Source organism: Micropterus dolomieu, unplaced genomic scaffold (genome assembly GCF_021292245.1).
Source record: "Micropterus dolomieu isolate WLL.071019.BEF.003 ecotype Adirondacks unplaced genomic scaffold, ASM2129224v1 contig_4515, whole genome shotgun sequence".
Taxonomy (NCBI): domain Eukaryota; kingdom Metazoa; phylum Chordata; class Actinopteri; order Centrarchiformes; family Centrarchidae; genus Micropterus; species Micropterus dolomieu.
The window spans coordinates 1-1,293 of record NW_025733505.1 but is presented as its reverse complement, the minus strand read 5'-3'; the positions used below and the strand labels follow the sequence as shown (position 1 = coordinate 1,293).

At 41.9% G+C, this 1,293-nt stretch overlaps 1 protein-coding gene across 1 annotated transcript; it reads left to right on the top strand.

Annotated features, from left to right (window-relative positions):
* Positions 1–34: 34 nt before the first annotated feature.
* On the top strand, positions 35–1,075 carry LOC123964666. Its single transcript, XM_046041514.1, has 3 exons — positions 35–427; positions 574–750; positions 834–1,075. The coding sequence occupies exons 1-3, from the start codon at positions 136–138 to the stop codon at positions 1,019–1,021; spliced, it is 657 nt and encodes a 218-aa protein (XP_045897470.1). The 5' UTR covers positions 35–135; the 3' UTR covers positions 1,022–1,075.
* Positions 1,076–1,293: the final 218 nt, after the last annotated feature.

Below are 1,293 nucleotides of genomic sequence, written 5' to 3'. Positions count from 1 at the left end.
AGACTCACCTGTCCTTCCTCCAGGAGGAAGAGGTTAAGGTAAGAGGTTAAGGTAATCCTTATGACTTCCCTGTGGCGTTCTGTGTTACACTGAGACTTAGCTCGTTTCAGTTACTGCCATGAAAATGTAAGTGAAATGTTTACACTTCTTTTCTTCTCAGCAACAACATCCCAAAAGAATGCCGATCTTGACGCGGTGACCAGTAGAATGGAGGTGCTGGTGGCCAGCATTAAAAGAAGGTCCCAGCGCCTTTACAAAGACACCGATGGCAGCAAAGGTCGGGCCCGGATTCGGCGCAAAATCAGAGAGGAGAAGGCCATTCTTAGCTCTGTCGTTGAAAAATACAACAGTACAGATACAGAAAGAATCGTCTTTGACATCATTCTCTCTGACGAGACAGTTTGGCCATGGCAACTTTCACATGGTGGTATGTACACAAATCTGTTGACAATTTTGTTTGATTCACATAGTAGCACAAAACCAATTATGCCTTATCCCAGATTATCATCATCAAATATTATTTGAAAAATAATCATACTTACAATTTACTTATTTTCCACAACTGTATCCCAGACGCTGTAGATTTGAAAATCAAGAGGAAGGCGTTTGATGTTGTGATGGCAATAAGGAGACTTGAGGAGGAGAAGAAGATTGTTCTTTCTGAGATGGCAAAGCATTGGAAATCTCTCTCCACTCGTGCAGACACACTCAAGGAGATGTCATCCCAGCTTTCCAGTGAGGCATTGCAAAGTACGTATTTAAGTAATGTGTTGTAATACTATACTCTACATTGTAATTTTTTTTCTGATAATTTTTTGTTTTACTCCCATAAGGTGAGCTGTGGGCTCTAAATGAAGAAGGGTTCAAGGGTTTCCTCACCTTAACTTTGAGAAAGAAGCAAGAAGTCACCAGAATGATGAAGCATGCAAGAGACTGCTATGCTCAAGTTTTGACTGGAACAAGTATGGACTTCCAGAATGATTGGGATGGATACGACAGTGATTCTGAACTGTCAGATTGAGGACTGTCAGTTTGAGGAGCTCTCGAAGTGATAAATGACCAGTTATTCACTTTTGGTTCGATTTCTTATATTTTTCAGTGTTTTGTTTGTTTGTTTTTAGTAGTGGGGGCAGGTCCAAAAAAATCACCAGTTAAAGCTGCCGTCGCCCTATTTCTGATACCGTGGGGGGGCAGAAATGTTCAGTAACACCTCAATGCAGTACATGAGATCCACGGGGAGGAGTCGGATCAAGATCCAAGGGGTGGAGATGGGTAGGATTAGGGTTGGGTTTA

Coding starts and splice junctions, on each gene's coding strand:
- LOC123964666 (XM_046041514.1), top strand. CDS start 136: ATGTTTACACTTCTTTTCTTCTCAGCAACAACATCCCAAAAGAATGCC. Junction 428..573: donor ATGGCAACTTTCACATGGTG/GTATGTACACAA, acceptor ACTGTATCCCAG/ACGCTGTAGATTTGAAAATC. Junction 751..833: donor TTCCAGTGAGGCATTGCAAA/GTACGTATTTAA, acceptor TACTCCCATAAG/GTGAGCTGTGGGCTCTAAAT.